The 19,033-nt window shown below is 37.4% G+C and overlaps 1 protein-coding gene across 8 annotated transcripts in view; it reads right to left on the bottom strand.

The window, feature by feature from the left end:
- Positions 1-19,033, bottom strand: part of SLC4A7 (solute carrier family 4 member 7) — a 122,048-nt gene that overhangs the window by 39,871 nt on the left and 63,144 nt on the right. For 6 of the 8 annotated variants that reach the window (XR_011976580.1, XM_072651139.1, XM_072651132.1 and 3 more), the window contains 8 exons: positions 17,709-17,897; positions 13,638-14,003; positions 9,717-9,832; positions 7,678-7,835; positions 5,454-5,541; positions 4,058-4,204; positions 3,067-3,173; positions 385-559 (listed from right to left, as the gene is read on the bottom strand). Coding sequence is in view for 7 of the 8 variants with exons in the window: in XM_072651139.1 (XP_072507240.1) it covers positions 385-559; positions 3,067-3,173; positions 4,058-4,204; positions 5,454-5,541; positions 7,678-7,835; positions 9,717-9,832; positions 13,638-14,003; positions 17,709-17,897 (1,346 nt within the window). In the remaining variant the exon portion in view is untranslated. The remainder of the gene's footprint in view (positions 1-384; positions 560-3,066; positions 3,174-4,057; positions 4,205-5,453; positions 5,542-7,677; positions 7,836-9,716; positions 9,833-13,637; positions 14,004-17,708; positions 17,898-19,033) is intronic. The other 2 variants (XM_072651137.1, XM_072651138.1) reach the window with 2 other exon arrangements.

The following is a 19,033-nucleotide window of genomic DNA, read 5'->3' as shown; positions in this document are numbered from 1 at the left end:
ATGGCACACCCTTCTTACTTACATCACTCCACCCACCTCCCACTGCTCTCCTCCTCCTCCTCCTCCTCCCCCCCAGCCCCACCCTGCCCCACCACCACCCCAAACAAAGACAACATAAGCCCTTTCTCAATTTATAAAGAAAGCCATTCAACCAGCAAGCTCGGACAAACATTTGTGTTTACCTCCACTGTCCATCTTCTCCTGTTCACATATGTTCCCCACATTTTCCACAGCAATTACCTTTAGGGGAAGTCTGTTTGGGGCAGGTTAATCAATGCTGTGGGTAAACTCTTCAAATACAAGTGTGAATAGATGAGACAAATGCACAGAGACACTTGCCTCTGAAGATCTACACGCCTGGCCACTACCATTCTTTGTACTCACTATTCTGCCTTCTGTAGCTTCTCCAAGGAGCCCTCCAAAAGTGATTACAGGAGACATACAGGCACAGTATAGGAAAAGAATCGAGGCCAGGCACTGCAGGCTTAATGCATCCTTGAAGTCACTCAAGAAAAAAGGTGCTTTCCTTTTGATGTCAAGTATCAAACCACCAAAAAGCCTAAATAGGTGAGATGAAACTCGTCAAACTGGACACTGAAGGATTCTAGCTAAGTTTCAACTCATAGTATGGACTACACAAGATGGCCAGTGCCCATCGCTTGTCAATAGACTTTAAAATTATAATATATATGGAAGAAAATACAATAATTTAGTCTAGTTTGAGGATGACAAGGATTTTTAGAATGCTGGTTACATTATATTTGACCCAAAAAAGAGACACATGAAAAGTTACAATATCTATTATGGGCTATATACTAAAAAGATTGCAATCACATCATTAAATGATTGATGAAATCCTAGTCACAAATGTACATGAGAAGCAGATGTACAATGCAAATTTTAAAATCCAGCCGCATGACATCAGCCAACTTGAACATACAGGACTCACTCCCACCAACTACATTCTATAAATATATTTTTTATACATTATTCTGAGGAACAGCCTCAGAGTTAATCTGAAAGGAATTTTAATCCCATTCCTCATTATTAAATACACTATATCATTGTGTACACAAGATGCAGCGAGGCATGGTAGGTGCTGAGCTGTCTTTGGAGCCTGGAAGACCTGGGTTCCACTGACACGTGCTCTGGTCAGGCTCTAAGACTACAAAGTGCTGACAAGGTGACTCACCCTTGTGTGAGGTTCTTCCACTGCAAGTGAAATCTAGATCAATAAAATCTCAGGTACAGTTTCTTTCCCTGTCCCTGTTTATAAAGGTCTAAAGTATGTATTCTACAGTATGTTGGGGAGGGAGGGGGTTGAGAAAAGTAACTGAATATTTTAGCCAGTATATTGAATTAATATAAATTTTAAATGTTTGAAGAAAAACATCGCAGTATGTTTCCACATAAAATTATAAGCACTGGGGTATGTTTAAATAATTCACTCTATATTCAAAATAGTTCCTAATTTCTCTGTATATAATAAAATTAAATAAACATGGGAGAAAGATTTTAGCTGCTAAATGCAACATTAACACATACCACAGTCATGCTATCTAAAATGTTTGTGTCACTCAAGCCTTTGGGAAACACATCTTGATACTGAATAAAATTTTGTGACTAAAGAAGCAAAACTCTTTTGTTTGTCCATATAAGTTTACTGTAACACTTTAAAAGGATAAGTCATGATTTCAATTATTGATAGTGATAATACTGAAGGAAAGAACTGCATTAATAAACCAAATTTTCCGGAAGGTACAGTGTTTTAGTCCCTCACATGATTTCCTCCTCCCCCAGCAATTTTTCTTTTGTTAACTGTCTTTTCCTTAAACTAATACTAATATTGGGTCACAACCTCTGACCAGACAATTACAAGGGTATTATGCAAAGGTAATATACTGAAGTCTATTACAAAGTAAAACTTCCAAAGACTAAAATCAGCATAGATAAGGCCAAAGTAGTGTATAAATGTAATTTTAAAACCGACTACATCATAAAGCTGGCTAAAGTAAAGTTCTAAACCCACTGGGCTCTATGTGTCTGGCCACCATTGTGTCCTCTGTTGCCCCTAACCAAAGAGCCAAAAAAAATGTGATTTGCCTTGATCAACTCCTAGAAATGGTTCCAAGAACTCCATGGGGATAAAAAAAACTTTCCAAGCTTTAATGAAAAAGGAGTATCTATCTATCTATCTATCTAACCTTTCTATTTATTTATAGCACTTGGGGCCATTTAGCAAAATCTCTAACAGCTGCTCTATGCCAAATACTTTTCTAAATAGAATTTGAGGATTCAGAATCTGTGGGCAAAGAAACACCTGTTGCTGATGGCCACCCTAGTAAAGTGGAATTAACACATTTATCTCCATCCAAGGAGAATTACAAAGTATTTGAGGAGTATCAGCTATGTTCCTGCACAAGAACAACTCTGTTCTTGGTATGTTCTTTGCCCCAATGACAAAATCTCAAAGTTATTTTCCAATTTCATGAATGGTTTATTTCTAATTTGATCCTTCCAGGTAATTTCAATAAGACTGGCTCTGCAGCCCCAACAACAAAGGCTGTGCTGCCCCACTGGCAGTTACTCAGATTAACCGTCTGGGTTACAAATAAGACTTTAGCTGACATTCTTCCCTCCTAAACTGTAATGGCTCTCTGATGGGCACCATTAACATTCTACACTTTCTTCAAGCATAGCCTGGGTTGGGACTGGAAGACATGACATGACAGCATATGACAGCTGGAAAAAAATCACAGCAGAAGTCATGCAATGTTTTGAATATCTAGCCCATTGTCATGAATGGCTATAATGAAGTAAAATACATTTACATTCATAGCACTAAAACTATTTTTAAAATTACAGATAGGGTAAATGTATGTATGTAAGGTGGTGAAATTATTACCATATTTTAAAATGCCAAATATCAAGCACTTAGGAGAAAAAACATTCCAATACACACCCACACCACACACAGATCCATAAATCTATACTACATAATAATCTACAGTCCATGAAGCTTTAACATGATCTCTCTGAAATTCACATATGAGCCAGTAAACATACCTGCCAGTCCTCTGCAGTTCTGGTCCGGCGTGATGGCCCTCCTCTTTCTGCATCTCACCTGATGGAGGTGTAGATCCATTTGGAAATATAGGGATCTTTCTCTTTTCCTGCATTCAAAAAAACATAACAACATTATATTATTTATGTATGTGTATATACATGCATCTGTATATGCAAACACATATGAATACACATTTACATATATACACATGTATATTTTTTTAAAGCAGTTCATATTAAAAATACTGAACTGGTCTCTTCAAAATAAGTCAGATTAAAATGTTTATCAGTTTTGACACGGATAGTTTCTCATAAGAGTAAAAGGTGCTGATGGAGTTTCCATTTTAGCTTCTGTTCAAACCTTCATTATAAACATTTGTTATTAGAGCACTAATATTTCAGTCCTCATGATCATTCTTTTATGTGTTCCCAAAAAATGTCATGAACATGTTATCTTTAAAAATCTAAGGACTTATAAAAGAGAATGAAATCATAATTAATTTTAAGATAAAACATCCCCAAAAGGGAGATGAAACAAATATCTAGGGCAAAAGAAAAAAATATATATCTACATATATATCTCCTGATTTTCATGAGAAGATAATATTCTCCTCTGTTACTAAATATTACAGTAGAACTTCCTAAGTGGGTAGATGAGCACCACATAAGTCTTTGTTAACCTTTGGTTTGTAACAGTCATTTTGCCACTAATTTTCTAATATCAGGGAAGTCCTTTCCTTTTTAAGCACTCCTCATCATCACCCCTCTGTAGTAATCAGGCCCAAGTGGGATACAACAAAAGATCAGACACCAATCCAACCCGAGGGACCGCCCCAAAGGGGGGCCATCATTATATTGACAAAACTGGGTTTTTACACAGTTGTTCTGGCACATGCTGCAGACCAATTCCTTCCATTATTATTCACAAAAAAGACTAAATGAAAACATTTACAGCAAACATAAACCAAAAAATAACCCTAAGGCACCTGACCTGAGAAGGCACGCTCTTTGGTGGCTCAATGCGTATAGAAGGGTCCCACTCTCCTGGAGGCAGAACAGTTACTTGGTCTAAAAATTCATCAATTCCAGAGAGGAGGTCATTTCTATCTTTTGCTTTATATGCAACATCATGGAAAATCTTAAGAAGAAAAAAAGTATAATTTCCTATAATGATTTTCTATTTGTTAGACTCAATATATTAAATATATATATATATATATATATATATATATATATATATTCTAAAGAATCACAAATACATCTGCAACAAGAATAACAACAAAAGAACCCATCCACCATATCACAGGGCCTCCCCACTGGTGCTTCCTTCCAGTCACATTGGTCAAAGTACTCCCTGAATAACAATTAAACCATGCTGCTTCACCCTACTTAGAATAAAGCAAGCTTTCTTTAAAAAATTCACTTGAGGCTACTTGTTACAAAGATATCACATTAAAGTGTGTATTCTTAAAGTGTGTTTCCACCAGGAAAAAATTAAGTTGCTAGCCTCAGCCTTCCTAACATCAATATATTGTTTAAAAACAAAAAACAAAAAACAATCCTTCAATCTTCCCATTCTATAGAAAGGAATGTGAAGAGAAAAAGAAGGAAGAGGGAGGGAGGGGGAAAAAGGGAGAAGGGGGAAAGAGAAGAGAAAGATCAAGAGGTAAGAATGAAAGAAGGGAGACTGAAAATGATTTTGCAATCCTTTCCTTCTAAATCATCAAAATACTGAATGCAAATCCTACCTTAGCCTGACGTATCTGCCCAATATTGAATTGTGGAGAGATGATTAAGAGAAAGAATATGTCTACAATACATAATGACTTCAAAACAAGACATCTGAATCATGGTACTATGAATAATTTAAGAATTTAATTTTTATTAGTACTATTTTCCCCAAAATAGACCTAAATGAAATAGATTGTAAGGAAGGTAAGACAATAAAAATGTTCCACTTCCTAGATATTTTAAAAATTAAACATAGTAAAAACAAAAGAAAATGCAATTAGTGACTGAACTGCTGGACATAGCTAAGATCGTAGTTTCAGCAGAAAAGGAAAGTAGGAAAATGATAGAGCCTAAAGCCTTGATGTTCTGCCATCGGGGCCCCTCAGCGTAACATGATCAAAGAGAGCTGGAAGGGACCTTGGAGGCCTGAGCCATTCATTTTACAGATGAGAAAACTGAAGCCCAGAAAGATTAAATCAGCTGCCCAGGGTCACCCAGGCATTAAGTGTCAGGGCAGGATTCTCCTCCGTGAGTCACTACGCTATGAAAGGGAAGCGTATTGGGACTTCAGTAATACTCAACTAACCTGTCATGCTTTCTTTCTTTGCAATACACGCAGTTCTGATTCACCAAAACTTAAGCATGTTTTCTCTTACCTCATCTGTCATGAGGGTAGCTATCGATCTCCCGATTTCATGGTACTGCGGGGCCTTGCCTGCAGGGCCCAGTAATAGAAACAAAAACCTAGAAAAGATTCAAGACAGGGAGAAGCAGAATTCAAGGTAAGCCAAAAAGGAGGAAGAATCTTTTTAAAAGCAATTAAATATAGCCATTGGCAAAAGGAGAAGCCAAAGAACTTCATGTAAAGAAGGACTGCACAGAACATCATCAATTCTTGCTGATCTGCACAAACCAAGGGACGCATGGCATAAATAACCAAAAAATGTTTTATTTAACTTTTGTGTTGTATATCTTAATGCGAAGGCCATGACTAGTCTTGGCAATCACTACCCAGCATCTATATAATGAAGACACAATGGAGAGGCCCAGGGCTATAGGCATCAGGAGGTGCTTCCAAGTCCTTGTTGCCCCATCAGGTCAGGGGCCCACCCCAGGAATGGCTGACACGGAATCGGAATTCGCCTTTTTGGACTCCCGGTCCAGTGCTCTGGGTCATGCTGCTTCTCAAGTCTTTCACTGGAGACTTTGGACATGAAACTTCCTTCACATTTTAAAATAACTAAGATTCATATGATGCTTTAAGGTTGGAAAAACATTTTCCTTGCAATTAGCATTCCCCCATGCTTACACCTTGTCCTTTAGGGTCAGAAAAGTGCCATGACTTGCCCAAGCTCCCTCAGCCGATAGAACCAAAGAAACTTAAAAATGGAAAAAAGACCTCCTCCCCCTCCCCCACCCTCCCTCTTTCTTTTCTTCCTCCCCCTCCCTCCCCAAAGTGATCATATTCAACATGCTTCTTGACTCATAAAATCATCTGCACCTTCACTGACAATGAGTCAATGGGCAGCCAAGCTTCTGCTTGCAGAATCACGGTGACACTACTCGCCAAGTCATCCATTTCATTGCTGGAAAGTATGCTCCCCTCCAACCTGCCTTCCTATGCGAGGCTTTACTCTCCAAACCACAACAATCTCTCTTGCACATGCTGATGATAATGAAAACACCACCTCCGTGAACTGATGTACTTCAGGCTGTGCCAGGGAAATTGTGGAGGATGTAAGTCTTGAGAGTCAGAACACATAGTAACAGAAGGTCTGCCATTTGAAAGGACACGACAAGAAGCACGAGTGAGGGGCAGGCCTTGTCACTGACAGCGCCGCACTCAGGACACCACAGTGTCTACGTTTTCAATGCAGCCACTGTGTCACATGTTTTGCTTAATTGTCTTGGATGAGATAGAAAAGGCATAAACAAAACTTTTTAAACAGGTCTATTAAAATTCAATTAATTTTTTCTAGCCACGAAAACTTGAGAGAGAGATTCTATTAAGGCATGAAGAAGATTGTTTCAGCAGAGTTCTCTCCCTGATCAAAGCACAGATCCTTCAACTACTGAAGAAGGATGCAGGAAATCTGATCACTTGGAGGAATTCATTTTTCTCAAAAACCTCGTTCTCCCTCAAATCTCACAGAGCACTCTTTTTGTTTGTATCTCTTTCATGGATATATTGGGTAGTATTACAATACATAATTAATCCGTATTTTAACCTTTTAGTAGACCATAAGGCCCATGAGGAGAGGACCACAGCTTCATTTATAAATGTTGTATCTCTCTAGTGTTGAGCACAGTGTTTGCACACAGGAGACATCTGGATGAACAAAGGAATGAATGACACTGGCTTTCAGTAGGAAGACACCGAGAATCAGGGACTGCCAAAACCTCGATGTTAGCCATGATACAATTTAATGCTATAGTACTATTTGCAAGGACCCCAAAAAAAACATAAAGTTTGGAGGGAATATACTGAATAGATATAAAAACAAAAATATGACCAGAATGACACCTGGTTATTTTCCACATAAGGTATCAAATACATCTCATCCAGTGTCAACTGCCAACAATAAGACACAGAAACTTCTCAGAGGCATTGTCTCAGGCACTGGTTTTTTTCAGAGGTGGAAAGGTTGGGGGAAGAGAGGGCTACTCCTTCAAGCTGTGTCACAGCGACAGGGACCATGTGTAAGGTCACAGAGCCAGTCTGAGGAAAGGGCAGGATCTGAACTCAGGTCTTCCTGACTGGGAAGGAAAGTTTTCACTCCACAACGTTTTCCTGCAGAAGATGACTGAAATACTTACATCTGTTACCTTTAATACGTGCTAAATTTTGGGAACTGTAACCACAACCCACAGATTCTTTACCTGGTGGGTACCGGCACCTCAGTCAGGCCAGACAGGAGGACGGCTGGTGACAGCCTCACAAATGCAATGATAGGTCTTTCCAAAAAATCCACTTCTCCCACCAGAACATTGGATGCTTCAGCTCCCATGGGAATTTTCCTCATGAAGTTCATGTCAACCTATTAGAAAACAGCAAATAATCATGAAACCCCAGCATTTTCACACCAACACTGAGACAGTGGTAGAGAACAGATGGGGGAAAAGAAAAACAATCTTTCATGAGAGACTACTGAAAATGATCTGATGGAAGCACAAATCAGGTGCAAATTTTTCACAGATCTATAGGACTAAAAACACAAAATGCAATAATATGAACAAGATGCCTAATAAGCAACACTGTTAACGTAATATTGTGCTCTAGCTTTTATTACTTCTAAACCTAAAACATTGTGCATTTCTTCTAGAGAAAATTTTCAATGAATAGAACAGCATCCATTCAAAACTCTTAGGACAAATATTTTTCACAAACAACTAAGAGTTCATGAAATTATACACAGTTCTAGAAGTCATTTATTTACCATGATTGAATAAAGAATTAGTTACCATTCAAGTAAATTTAGTGCCCTTGCTTTTTAGATGATCAAAAACTTCTACAGGCTCATCACGCAAAAAGAGCCATGCCTTTAACTCCCATTACTACTGTGTTCTATAATCGAATGAATTATGTGCATAATATACATATGTAACGTATATTATATATAATATATATTATGTATATTATACATGTATAATATATATCTGTGTATAATTCCAAAGAACGGCTATAAAATGGTAGCATACTAGGTGAACTGCTTCATTTCTCTAACTCACACGGGGCACTACACAACCACTCGCTAGCTACAGAAAACAAACCAAACACTTACAGCAGGCCTCTTGAGTCCCATACCCAGTGTGCCACAACTACAGTGCCAGGAGGCTGACTCCTGTCCAACAGGAGACAAGGAAGTGTACACAACAACAGGCCAAAGACAAAAATTAAACTGATAAAGGAACAAAGAAAATGGATGGCATCTGCCAAGGCTAGAGAACTACAATACAGCTCAACCTACAATCCTTTCAACTATCTAATTAACAAGGGTATCCTGCAGTTTGGTTAGTAACCACTTCTCCTTCAGAACGACATACATAACTAAATCCTAAATAACTAGACAGGAAAAGCCATATTAATGAGATCGAGTAGCTCCACAAATGTTGCTTGGCCAGAGTCTTTGTGAAACAAGGACAGCAACATAAAATCCTGTTCAAGCTCCCTTTTACTAGGAACATAGTTTTAGGGCAAATTTTATTGACAGAAAACTGTCAAAAGTCACATTCAAAATTTAAGAGATGTTATCTTTAAACTATGTTACGTAATATAATATAAAAATTTTTAGTAAAAATGCTATTTCAATAGCCAATTAGAATCAACTTTTCAAAAGTAATATATAAAGTGTGCTCCAAAAACTTTAATATTTAGCAATAGCTTTTACCCTATTATGCTGGAATTAGTATTTTTTCTGCTTTCTCCAGAAAATTAATTTACCCCAAGCGACATAATTTTTAGTTCTGATCTGAAATTGGCATTTTGAGATCTATGCTTTTCTCTACTCATGGTGAAGAGTTGTTTTGCTACCTGGTGTCTAATGTGGATTCCACAAGATACAGCCAGATCCAAAAGGCAAATTAACTAGGGCTGCCCCACCCTGGTACTGATCTCTCTAGTGCTGGCAGTGTCTGAACGTATCACTGAGGTTTAAAAGGGGCTAAAGAGGTGTGAGGTCTATGGACAGGTATCAGTGGAAATACTGCAGGACTCACAAATCCTTTCACAATTTGAAAAGTATTTCAGGTTATTCAAACCTTCTCATACAGCTATTTTAAATGTTAGCTAATCACCTTTGTTTTGACTTTCATGTTAAGAGAATCACATGCATCAATAAAGTTTAGAATGACTGTTCTTTTAAAAATGATTGGAGTATAAGCAAGAGACTGTGGACAGTTACCTTCAAGGACAGAATTACCTTGCTGAAGTCAACAGTACTATTCTCTCTGCTTCCTCCAGTTCCATTACCTTTAGCTTCTCCACTTTTGCTACTGTCCAAGTTTCCAGGTGCTGACTGTGGAGATGCCAAAATGCCTATATTTTAAAAATGCACAAATCCAAAATAAATACATAAAAAAATAGATTGTACAATCTAATTTTGCTCTTAACTCTGATAGTGATGGTTCGCCAAAAGCAAATGTGCAAGTAAGCCAATGTGCAGCATATTAGTACTTTACATAAAAGCAAATCCGTAGCTTGCCTCCCAAATGGAAATGGTGCCATTAGAAGTTGCCTCAACGATGGCCCCTCCCTCCAGAAAAAGAAGAATGACTTAGTGAGGAAAGAAGGAAGAAAACTAGAATAGTATATTCAAATTGATTCTAACCACAAATATTTTGGAACTGATGTTTCCAAAAATTTCACATACATATGAATTTTATGGGCCATGATGACATAAAGTATAGAAACCAACCTGTACTTTACTTATACAAACCAGGAGAAATTAAAACAACTTTTCCTGGCAACAAACAGCAAAGAAAAAGGTAGATACTAAATGAAAACAGACTTATTGCCTTAGCCTCTCATGTCATCCCAACAAGCACTCAGAATCACAGGACCAGGGCTAGAATAAATCTCAGCAGTCATTTGAGCCAGCCCAGAAAGGCAAAGAGACTGACTTAGTATATTACACACATCAGCAAAGAGGAATTTTCCTTGATACCAATCTATTAATGAACAGGTTATATAAATCTAGGGATATCTTTGAAAAAGCAGTTGCTTACTTCTTCGTAGACTAAGAAGCCAAAACTCTAAAATGTAGAAGAAATGCCAAAGCACTTGACTATATGGCACAAATTCCAACTAGAATTTTATTACAATAAGCCCTTGATGAAAACAAACTAGTGGTTTATTCATACTAGCCAACATTCAACGGAAAAAAATGGTTACATCTAAAACGGTATTTCTAAAAATCTTCAGTTAGCATTTCACCATTTTTTTAAGAGATGAAGCAATTCAACACAAGGCACTTAGTCCTCAGAATTTATGTCCTTTGACCTGTGTTCTCTAAAATAAATATATATATATGTATATATCTATAAAGAACATCAGTTAAGTTGTTTTTAGTAAACAATCTGTCTTGATTAGTCCTCTTGTAAAGAAAAACCCCTCAAGAACATTCTGCATTAGGTTTACCAGTATGCCGGGCTAATTTAAGATCTCAGCCATGAAACGAAGCAAGGAGCTGTTACCACAGGTAAAATAATAAAGCAACAATAAGTAATGTTGCTCTCAATCACTATGATGAGAACTGCTGGGGAGTAACGGAAGCAAGGATGCTGTACTGTCTCCCCTTCCACCCTCTGTCCTTATCTCCAGGTTCCACTGTTTCCCCGGGCACAAAAGCTCTTTTCCTAAAGCTATGCTGAGGAAGTAGATGGATTTAAGACATTGGCCCCACACTACTTATAACCTTAATTCAAATATGGTTCAGTGAAAGGAAGAGTTTTCAGTTGGAATCTTGCCTATGCTACTGAGTATAGGAATGAAGTTGGGCAAGTTATCTGAAATTTCTAGGCCTTAATTTACTCATCCATAACAGGAAGGCATTGGACTACATGATGTAGGTTACCATCAAACTCCAAAACTATGGTCCTATGAATACACAATTCATGCAAAAATATTATGACAGTGAATGTTAATAATATTCTATAGATTTAGTCAAACAAGTCAAATAATTTTCCCTGTTTTGTTTTCTTTCATGACCATACTAAACTGTGAAATCTTTGAGAGCAGGGACCTAGCACACGAATAGACATATAATAAGTGTTTGCTGAACTGACTTGAATTTGTGCATCTCTCAGCATTTAGCAAAACATTTAGTTTTGTGGAATAATAACAACAAACGTTTGCTGAACTAACTATAACCCAGAAGTCTTCAACAGTGTGAAAGAGAGCCTGGAGGAAACTTCTTTATAAGAATAATGCCTAATTTCACAGTTAATATTAAGTTTTCAAAGAATTATAGAAACCAAAGCTATACAAATAGCTTATTTTTAAAAGGCAGAACCCACCCCTGGCTGTCCCTGTATTTCCTTTCCAAAGCTACACAATTTCACAGATAAGAGGTTTCTGAAAGAGAAATTAAATAAGGGTCTTTCCAAAATCAAAAGTATTTTCTTTCACATTTATAAGTAGCCTTTCTGGCTACTACTGCAAAGTGGATTTTACTCTCAAAAAAGCAGTCATAATGAGATTAATATTGGTAAATATTAAAATGGGCCTCTCATCTACAGTATGCACAAGAATCAGCTTTAATTTTTTTCCCCTGGGGAGGAAGGCATTTATATTAAAGCATTTTATTTTTACTTGACATGCAAAAATACAACTACATAAGGTGTCCTGGGGTGCTTCCTGTGTAAAATCTTTTCTCAATTTCCAACAGAAAATGATGTAACAAGAGATTTCCACTGTAACTGACAAATGGGATGCATCCAGAAAAGAAAAGCATTAATAAATCAAGGAAAAAATTAGTGAATGTTAAAGAAACACACTATCAATATTAAAAAAAAAAAAGTAAAAAAATGAGATGGTAGTGTTTGACCATCACTTTTTGGTTATCAATAGCTTTAAGTAATTATACAAAGGACTCTTCTTCACCCAAATAGCATTATCATTAATATGACCATATTCTTTCAGGACATATCAAAATTACATTTGCTACTTAGGAAGCCTCCTATTTTCTGATATAATAAATCCATTAAAATGGAGAATAAACAACATTTCAATGTTATCACATTCCTCTCTATATTAGTAACTGTTAATTTATACTAAGAGGCAGCAAGGCACGGTAGATAGAAAGCCAGCCTTGAAGGTCAGAAGCTTGGGGTTCAAGGACTCCTGCCTCTAACATATACTGGCATAGGGCCCTGGGTGCTCTCGGCCACTGTCTCAGATTAGATGATATGCAACTACATCGGTAGAAGGAAGGTTCCTCTAAAACTGAGGTCACAGGGCTAATTCCTAGTACCTAATTTATATGATCATATAACTACTAAGTCTTAGTGATGTCATAAAACATGACTTGAAAAATGGACAAAAACACACAGACTGTCAGAAAACCACATCTTTTCCCCCCTCTTTTTAATTCTGTAGAAAGAAACATATATGTAAATAATTTTCCAGAGTAATTCTAACTCACCATAATCTAAACATTGTGTCCCATACCAAAGACCAAGTGAAATATGTTCCAACCAAATTTCTAATTCATATACACAGTCATAGTTTTGGCAACAACTAAACAAGCCTTAGTCATTCAAATTTTAATATAAAGTTGTCTTAGAGAAAAAAAAAATCAGGCTCAAATGCAAAATACGTAGTCTGTATTCTAGGCTCTAACACTGTCCTACCATTAATACTGATCAGGCACGATCATAAATGTCACAGAAACTTTGAATAAAAAATTGAGGGAAAGTAATTCAATTTGGTCTTCCCAGAGAAGACAAAACGATTGCTATAAATTATGAATAAAATGTCCTCATTTAGTATATTGGATTACGAATGAGTCCTCCAAATATGAGCTGCCACCATTTTTTTACATAGCCATAAATAATATATTTACCTTAAGATGGAAAAATTGTGTCTAACAAGTCCTTTTAAACCATTTAAGTGCTCCAATTGTTAAAAAGAAAAAAAAAAGTTGCAATTGTGTGGGCTAACTTTTATTTTTAAGCTAAAGTTTTTTAATAACATACTACAATTACTGCAGAAGAAAAAACATGCACCAGTCAAAATAAATGGTAAGCACTACTCATATATTGCTCAAGCTATGTGCCAAAAAAGCATTCCAATGCAAGTGAGGCAGATCCAGAAAGCACCACACAGAACTGTGGATAGTTGCCTGGGCTTATGTCAATATTTTCCTCCTTCTTCTGCTCCTGCCATTCCAGTGCTTCTAATTCTTCCTCAGGTGGATGAATTACTACTGTGGGGATATCATCACTGGCAGATGAAATCAGAAGTTCTGGGACCTGAAGCTGACTCTGCTGAGAACTTCTGGAATCCAGTCGACTGATTTTAGGACTGGAGGGTGGACTGTTTTGAGGGGTGGGTACTGGGGTTGTACACCTTGAGGATGCCGGAGTCCCAGCTCTTGAAGAAGGAAGAAGATGACTGAGAAGGGACAAAGGTGATTCTCCTCTCAGTGAAAGATTTGAAGCAGATAGACCTGTTCGTAAAGAGTGGCGGGAGGCTGAAAGGCCGTCCCCTGAGATAAAAAAAAAAAAAAATGAAAAATTATGAAGTTCACAGCAGGAATGCAAAAGGAGGCACAAAAATGCATCATTTCTGACAAATCACAAGCTTTCAAGAGTCAAAAACTCAATTTCATGCAGCTGTGGAATAAGCATGGCAATTAGGCTTTGTAGGGAGTAGAAAACTGGTACAGACTCTGCTGCTCAGTTAGTTCACTGAAGTAACCACAAGAAAAAGAATGTTAATGATGAACGATGAAAAAAAATCAGTCAGCATTTAATATAAAATGGAAGGACAATCATACTCATCAATTCACTGGCTTTCTGAAAAGCAACAAACCAGAATAAAATGATCATTTAAATAAGACAGAACGCCTAACTCAGTGTCTCACACTTGTTACTACCATGCAAAGAGTATCAGAACAAACCAGTCCAAGCACCAACTTACCAGCACTATCAGAGACTCCCTATACTTTTGTGCCTACACTGAAGAGATCTAGTGCTTCTCCCAGTCACTATCACTTATAAGAGCCTCGAACTAAAAGATGACATTATTATACTCTGCCTAGTGGAGATGTTCTCCAAACAAAACTACTGAGCATAATTTAAAAGTGCTCAACTTTTATCAAGGTCATTTAGAGACCTCAAAATATTAAAAAACATTTAATCATAAAGATGATGAGGCTGGGTTCTATTAACAAAGAGAAAGAATAACTACATGGCATTATCTAAAAACTCATGTTTGCTTCCTCTGCAAGAAAACAACTAGGTGCCGATGAGGAAGCCGCTTTATAATATTTTGAAGGGTTACTGTGTGCTCAGATATCAAACAAAGGAAAATCTCATACTCCCAATGACAAATGCTAGAAAAAAATTCAACAGTTCACACAGCAGTGCTTCAGATCTACATCCCAGGAGCACCCACAATCCCAGACACCCATGATCCCAGTTTTAGGCCATCTAGTTCAGTGAACTCATTTTCTCAGTGAGGAGACCCTGAAACCCACGCCCCAGGATTCTTTCCACACTGTCATGTGGTAACACCACTTTTTACAGTATACTAGTATCCTCCATTAAATTCAGTTTCTCACAAAAACAACATGTGTAAACTGCTTTGGAAGGTGGGAAAGACTACATACGTTATCATTAAAATAGGTATAGTAAGTATTTTTAGAGTACTTTATGAGTAACAATGAACTCTGCATGCATTACCTCAATCAATTCTCACAAAACCCCTGTTAGGCAGGTAGTATCAATTCATTACCTGGCACACAATCAGTATTTGATAAATGCCTGTGTCCCTCCACCCCCAACCTCTTTCACAGATAGGGAAACTGAGGGTTTGAAAGCCTGAGTAACTCTCATTCTCAAAAGACCAGATAAATGCCAAGGGGCAGAGCCAGGATGTAAATCCAAGTCTCCTAACTCTACAATCAATGTTTTTTCTACAATTCCACAGCTGCCCCAAAAAAAAGGTCAACCAGAATTACAAAGCATTAATAACAGAATTACTGTGAAACCAGTCACGTGCAAATTAGCAATTTTAAATGTATGCGTTCTATAAATAACAAACAGAATGTATCCTGGAATAATCTGGAGTCATTTTTTTTAATGAATGCAGATTTTTAAAGGATTTCTATATTCAACTAACTCGCCAATTACTGTTTCAGCAGTTTTTACACAGAACATATTAACTTGGGAAATCTGTGAGAAGGTAAAGATCAAAAGGAAGGCTACACAGGGTGCCTCAGTTCTGAAACCTCCTTTTCTGAAACTTAAACTAGGCTCCTAACCAATATTTTTACTTTCCTAACCATTTTTAGATTTCCAAGACATACTTGTTAATAGATTAGAACCATAAAGATTTTAAGTACCTATTTATATAGCTGGTTCTGATGGAAGGACTAATTACTGAATGCAATAAATGACTGACATGAATGCCTTCTACAAATTTACTTAAAAGGAAAAGAAAAAAGCAGTTTCTGAAAATATAACTGTACTTGTCTTTGTTTCTCTGTCTCTCTCTCTCCCCAAAACAATAAAGGTAATGACCATGCTTACCAGCCTTCTTGCCCCTAAACCTCACCATCACTGACAAGACCTAAAACCACTGCCAGAAGCACTCAGTCAAGGTCAAGACGGTAAAGCCTTTTCCCTTTTCAGACAGGGAGAGACTCACAAATGACAAGTGGGGAAGAATCTATGTTGAGCCTGGGCCAGAAAGAAGAGTCCTTGGAGACAGAGGCTCCACCCAAATGCCACTCTGGATTTTAAGTATCACTATACTTCCTTTTTTGGCCAGGATTTGTATCTTACACTTCTTTTTATTCTAATCAGCTAGCATACTTCAGTAACCAATAATACAAAAAGTCATAATAACTAACACTTTATCCTACACCTCAATATTTTAAGTAATTGAGTAACTTAAAGCTGCAATATGAATGAAAAATCACCACTTCTGTCACTTCAGAGCCATGATGGTGGGAACTACAGCCTTTTCACCTTTATAGTGCTCAAAATCTCTGACAAAGCAGGAACTCAAACTTCGGAATTATTCTGAAGTTTCAGTCAACAGCAGACTCTGCTGAAATGAAAACGAAACTCAAAGCATCAAGCCTTCCAAACTATTGAGGATGAACAGTAAGTTTTACACAATATACCATAAATACAAAATTTAATCTTAATTGTTCAGTCATAATTGATCTAATGAAGTCAGTCTCAAAAACTTGGAACGTACTTCTTACAAAAACTTTAAAAGCTGCTACAAGGTTTGTTGCCTCCATTTCTAACAAGGTCTCAATTCCTCTAGGAGACAGAAAATCAAGAGGAAAAACTGTACACTGACAGTACTTTGGAGTCATTTGAAAAATCTGATTCAACCAAGATCCCAAAGTAAAACAAGACTCACCCTTCCTCATCTGGTTCCAATCTATTTGTTTTAGCTGAGCTCCTCGATGCCATTCTGTCACCTGCCTCCAAACCTTAGCTCACGTATGCCCTCAGGTCTTTATAAAGAAGGCTTTCCTTATTTTCCTGAATAACAGAACTCTCCCCCGGAGCTCCCAACCACCTCTGGGCCAAATTCCTTTACATTCATTTTGTACATATTTTTTATCTACCCATTTATGTATGTGTTACTTCCACCTAGTAGAATATAAGCTCCTTAGCAGCAGGTACAATTTTGTCTTTTTGTTTCTCAGGGCCTGACACGTAATCTGGCTCACAGAAGATAATCTTTATGTGCTCACTTAATTTAACTAAAGAATAATTATTTCCCATCTCAAAATTTTATTTCAGGAGCTGGCTCTTCAATGCAGGAACCAACAATCTCACTGCTTAGACTCCCCAAGCAATCCCTCAGGGACAACAAATGCTGCCATGGTGGCCCTCAGGGCGGGGAGCTGCACCCAGCTCAAACTCCAAAAAGGTAAGGTCCTCCAGACCTTCTGCTTGTTGCACTTCCTCTCTGAGAACGGGACCAACTATGTTTTACAACATAAAAGACACTTTAAGATCCATGACTGGACTTTCCATGTGTGAAGAAATAGCATCAAAATAACTTAAGTACAACAGATAATAGAAAATGGAGGAGGGAGATTGTAAAACCCCCATATATATATTCATCATTTCTTCTTTACAGAAATTTCACTCTTTAATATGCTGGGATGCTGTTAGAATAAAAGTGTTAAGTAAAAACTGGATGCTACAACTTATCTCACCATTCCGTTCAAGCAAGTGAGGATCAGAATGTTTCTTGCCTATATCTGCAAAAGACCGCACAAGGGGAATCCGGCTCGTGAACCTTTTCTCATTTTGATGGTGATGTCTCTTCAAAAGAGCCTCCCTGACATTCTCTCTTATCGAATCATCCAGCTGGCCAGAGGCAATCATGTTGTCCAGCACCATATCTATTACATGAAAAGAAAAAGCACCAGGAATTATTTCTGAACAAATAACAGCAGCGACTGTTAATAAAAATAATATACAACTCTTTAAGCATTAAGATCACAGATCTAGAGCTGGAGAATAGGATGAGAAAAATGAGGCCAAGGGAAGCTAGGTGACTTGCCCAAAGTCACACAGCTAGTGAATGCCAGAGGCAGAAGTAGAACCCAGGTCCTCGGACTCCAGAGTCAGTGGCCTCTCTTGCACACATACACCTAAACTCCAAAATCCAGTATCACCTGCTCAATGAAAGGAGCAGAACCAGAAGAACTTTGTACACAGCAACAACCACAGTGTGCGAAGAATTTTTCTGGTAGACTTAGCCCTTCACAGCAATGCAAGGACCTAAAAATTTCCCAAAGGACTCAAGGCAAAATGCCACCCACATCCAGGCAAAGAACTATGGAATTGGATCGCAGAATGAAGCAGACTACCTTCTCTTGTGTTATGTGTTGTTTTGGTTTGGTTTTTCTCATGATTTCTCCCATTCATTTTAATTCTTCCATGCAACATGACTAAGGTGAAAACGTGTTTAGTAAGAATGTATGAGTAGAACCCATATAACATCACACGCCACCACGGGGAGGGAGGGGAGAAGGAGAGGGGAGAGAAAGGGAGAAAAACTAAGATTTATGGAAGTGATTGTAGAAAACTGAAAACAAATAAATTAATTCATAAAAAAGGAAAAAAGATATGTTAAAAAAAATCTAGCATCACCTCACAGAGATCCCTTAAGTTAAAGTTAGAATTGCATTTTCAGCAATGACATGATAAATTCCATTTTTATATAAAACCATTACTTATCCTGTCCAAAAACACATAATAATAGTTGTTTGTTTTTTCCTGGAATCGTTCTGAGTTTTGCTAACCAAAGGAATTAATATTCTGATCTTCTTAAGATAGGAGAATATTTCCCTGTTTCCCATAACTTTTGGAATCCTACTCCATCAAAAGACTGTAAAGTGAGAAAATTAAGAAAAATATTGCTCCTGACCTTATTAAAATAAGTTTACAACTCCAAAGCAATTTTTCTGAACTCACATGCAAATAAACTGTGGTTGACAAGATTCAACATAAGTAAAAAGGTAACGAAAGGTTG

The sequence above is a fragment of the Notamacropus eugenii genome, chromosome 3 (genome assembly GCF_028372415.1).
Source record: "Notamacropus eugenii isolate mMacEug1 chromosome 3, mMacEug1.pri_v2, whole genome shotgun sequence".
Classification (NCBI taxonomy): domain Eukaryota; kingdom Metazoa; phylum Chordata; class Mammalia; order Diprotodontia; family Macropodidae; genus Notamacropus; species Notamacropus eugenii.
Note: the sequence above shows the minus strand (reverse complement) of the source record. Positions and strands in the feature narration are given on the sequence as shown.